Below are 2,685 nucleotides of genomic sequence, written 5' to 3'. Positions count from 1 at the left end.
GTTGACATATTCCAGTCTGTGATTATCCATCAACATCCATTCCGTTAATTTTAGTCTAAACAATTCCTAATTTCTGCTTTTCTAACTCAAACATTAGATATAATTTCCCATAAATGAGGTTCATTGACCATAAATTCCCCCAAATAACTGTAAAACTAAAGTTAATTGTGTTGAAAACGTCAAAAAAGTGACAAACTTTGAAAAAAATCGCCAAAAGCGTTGAGGGACAAAAACATAAGAACAAGTTTTTTTTTTAAATCGATAAAAAAACCTCAACAATTGTGTTGATTTGCAATTTTGACGAGAAGACAACACAAGGGTTAACATGGTCCGATACCATTTTTTCCTTCCGCGATACCGATTCCAATACCTGAACTTGAGTATTGGCCGATACCGAGTACTGATCCGAGACCAGTGGGTCATATGTGTTACTATGTTTTAACAGCTGTAGACTACTATCCCTGTATGGATGGGATTTCTATCTTTGTTGTCGGTCTGGCTCACGTTAAACTCTTTGTGAAACATGAACAAACACAAACAATAAATAGTACAGAACTTTATTTTATCATCCAGTTTGACAAGTCAAAAAAAAAACGGAAACTACTTTAACGTAGATTTTCTAATCTACTAAACTGCATAAACTCCAGTGCTTGCCAATACTGATACCAGCATTTTAGGCAGTATCAGAGAGTTTTCCCAATACTGGCTTGGTATCGTAACAGCTCTAATAATAATACAATTGGAATACTTTCAGCCAGGAAACACGAGTTCGTTCCTCGGAAGTATTTTATTCCAAATCACGATCTTTTTCCTAAACCTAACTAGTTGTTTTGGATGCTTTTCGTCGCGGCTAAACGCCACAGCTGTATCCCCTTCTAGCCCCAACCCTCAGTTCCAGATGTTGCAGTGTGCATGATTTGTAGATTTGTGTGTCCTGTCAAATCTCAGGAGCTCAAACATAAAGAAAGCCCTTTGCGTTTCCAGAAATACTGTCTGTATGATTTTCTTTTGTTCGCTGAGCTCTCAACACTCGGAGCCCAAAAACAGCAGCTCAGACATTAGTGTTACTTTTCATTTCAGTGGGCAGGTAAAAAATAGTTTTGGGTGGGCGAGTTCAGGGCTGTGATTGTCTGACTAAAATCTGGCAAGAGTGAGTGCAGACAGCTCAGCATGACATAACGGCTGTGGAGTTATGAAGATAACAGAAATATGTCCCGCTGATCCATTTTCGGATATGATGAGCTTGATGAGACTGAAAACAGCATGCATTGAACAACTAATCTCATTTAATAAAAAGTAACTGCTCTGTTATCTGCAGAAAATGCACACAAACGAATTCCTGCGTCAAATAGGGAAATGAGAACTCGTAGCTGACCAATCACATCACTGTGTCTGCCAGCTATCACCCCAAGCACACGTACAGAGGCCTCATCAAATCCCAGCTGATACGCTTCCACAGGATCCGCACCTTCCCGGAGCACGTGGAGGAGACCACCAGGACACTTTTTAGGGCGATGAGGTTGAGGGGTTACTCGAGGCGCTTCCTTAGAGGTATCAAGGCGGAGGTCAGCGGCGGTCTCACAAACAGAGACCAGACCAGCGCCATCCAGCCGTCTGGCTCGACCCTCGTCCCTTTGGTCGTTGCCTACTCGGAGAATCTGAGAAGCTTAATTCCAGCGATGAAGAGGAACTTCCGGGGGTGCGGGGGAAGAGTGCGACGTGCTGAGGGACTGCCGCATGATCTCCGCCTGCAGGAGAAACCAAAACCTAAAAGACATTTTAGTTCACACAAACCTGAACAAGAACACGGACCCTAGGGAAGCGCTTCGAGGTTTGGATATCGGTTTTATTCATCTCCCCCACATTTTTAACCCCTACGGTAGAGCCGGATTCAACCCTTGGCAGGTCCTGCAGCACACCACCATCAATGTGGTCTATGCAATCAGGTGCAGGGCCTGCCATGAGTTTTACGTGGGGGAGACTAAGAAATGCTCTTTATTTAAGGATAAAACAACATCAATACATTTTAAATAAGGGCGATGGCACAACTGTATATGCGCATTTTAAACTCCACGGGCCTCAAAATGTTCAGAGCATGGGCCCGGAAAGCAACAGAACCTGGACCACGGGTCAGCGTCGGGCAGCGGAGAGGAAGTGGATCCATTTTTTAAAAACTATAAACCCTACGGGTCTGAATGAAAGAATCTGACATGGGTCCACTTCTCTTTTTAATTAAGTTTTTAGTTTCCAGAAACCCTTCCCTCCCACTGCCCTGGTCTCCTCTCTCCTCAGGTTTTATCGGGACCTCCTCTGCAGCCTATCAGAACCAGTCTTTTAACCCCCCTACATGCTCTCTTTCCCTTCTTTTTCCTTTTATTCTATTCTTATGACTTTCTTATTGTATATAATGCTTTTCAGATTTTATTACCTTTTTCGTTTTAGGTAGCTCATTTCTGCCTGCAGGGGGGGCCCGACCTACATATAGACCGAATTTTAAGTGTTTACTCTCTTAAATAAAGCTATTTAAAGATGCCTTAATGGTCCTTTATGATTGTTTTTCCCAGTGTTTATATGGTATATTTTAACGGGGTTATTAATATTTATTATCTTCTTTTACACCATGAATGGCTTGCCTCTGGATTTTAACATGATGATACACGTGCCATTGGTTTTATGCATGCTACT

At 42.3% G+C, this 2,685-nt stretch overlaps 1 protein-coding gene across 2 annotated transcripts in view; it reads left to right on the top strand.

The window, feature by feature from the left end:
- pde1a (phosphodiesterase 1A, calmodulin-dependent) overlaps nt 1-2,685 on the top strand; it is a 51,830-nt gene that overhangs the window by 13,686 nt on the left and 35,459 nt on the right. Inside the window, exon 3 of one of the 2 annotated variants that reach the window (XM_032529530.1) lies at nt 306-319. The exons of the other annotated variant lie outside the window; for it this stretch is intronic. Within the exon in view, the coding sequence (XP_032385421.1) occupies nt 306-319 (14 nt within the window). The remainder of the gene's footprint in view (nt 1-305; nt 320-2,685) is intronic. 2 annotated transcript variants of the gene reach the window in all.

Source organism: Etheostoma spectabile, chromosome 11, assembly GCF_008692095.1.
Source record: "Etheostoma spectabile isolate EspeVRDwgs_2016 chromosome 11, UIUC_Espe_1.0, whole genome shotgun sequence".
Lineage (NCBI taxonomy): Eukaryota > Metazoa > Chordata > Actinopteri > Perciformes > Percidae > Etheostoma > Etheostoma spectabile.
Note: the sequence above shows the minus strand (reverse complement) of the source record. Positions and strands in the feature narration are given on the sequence as shown.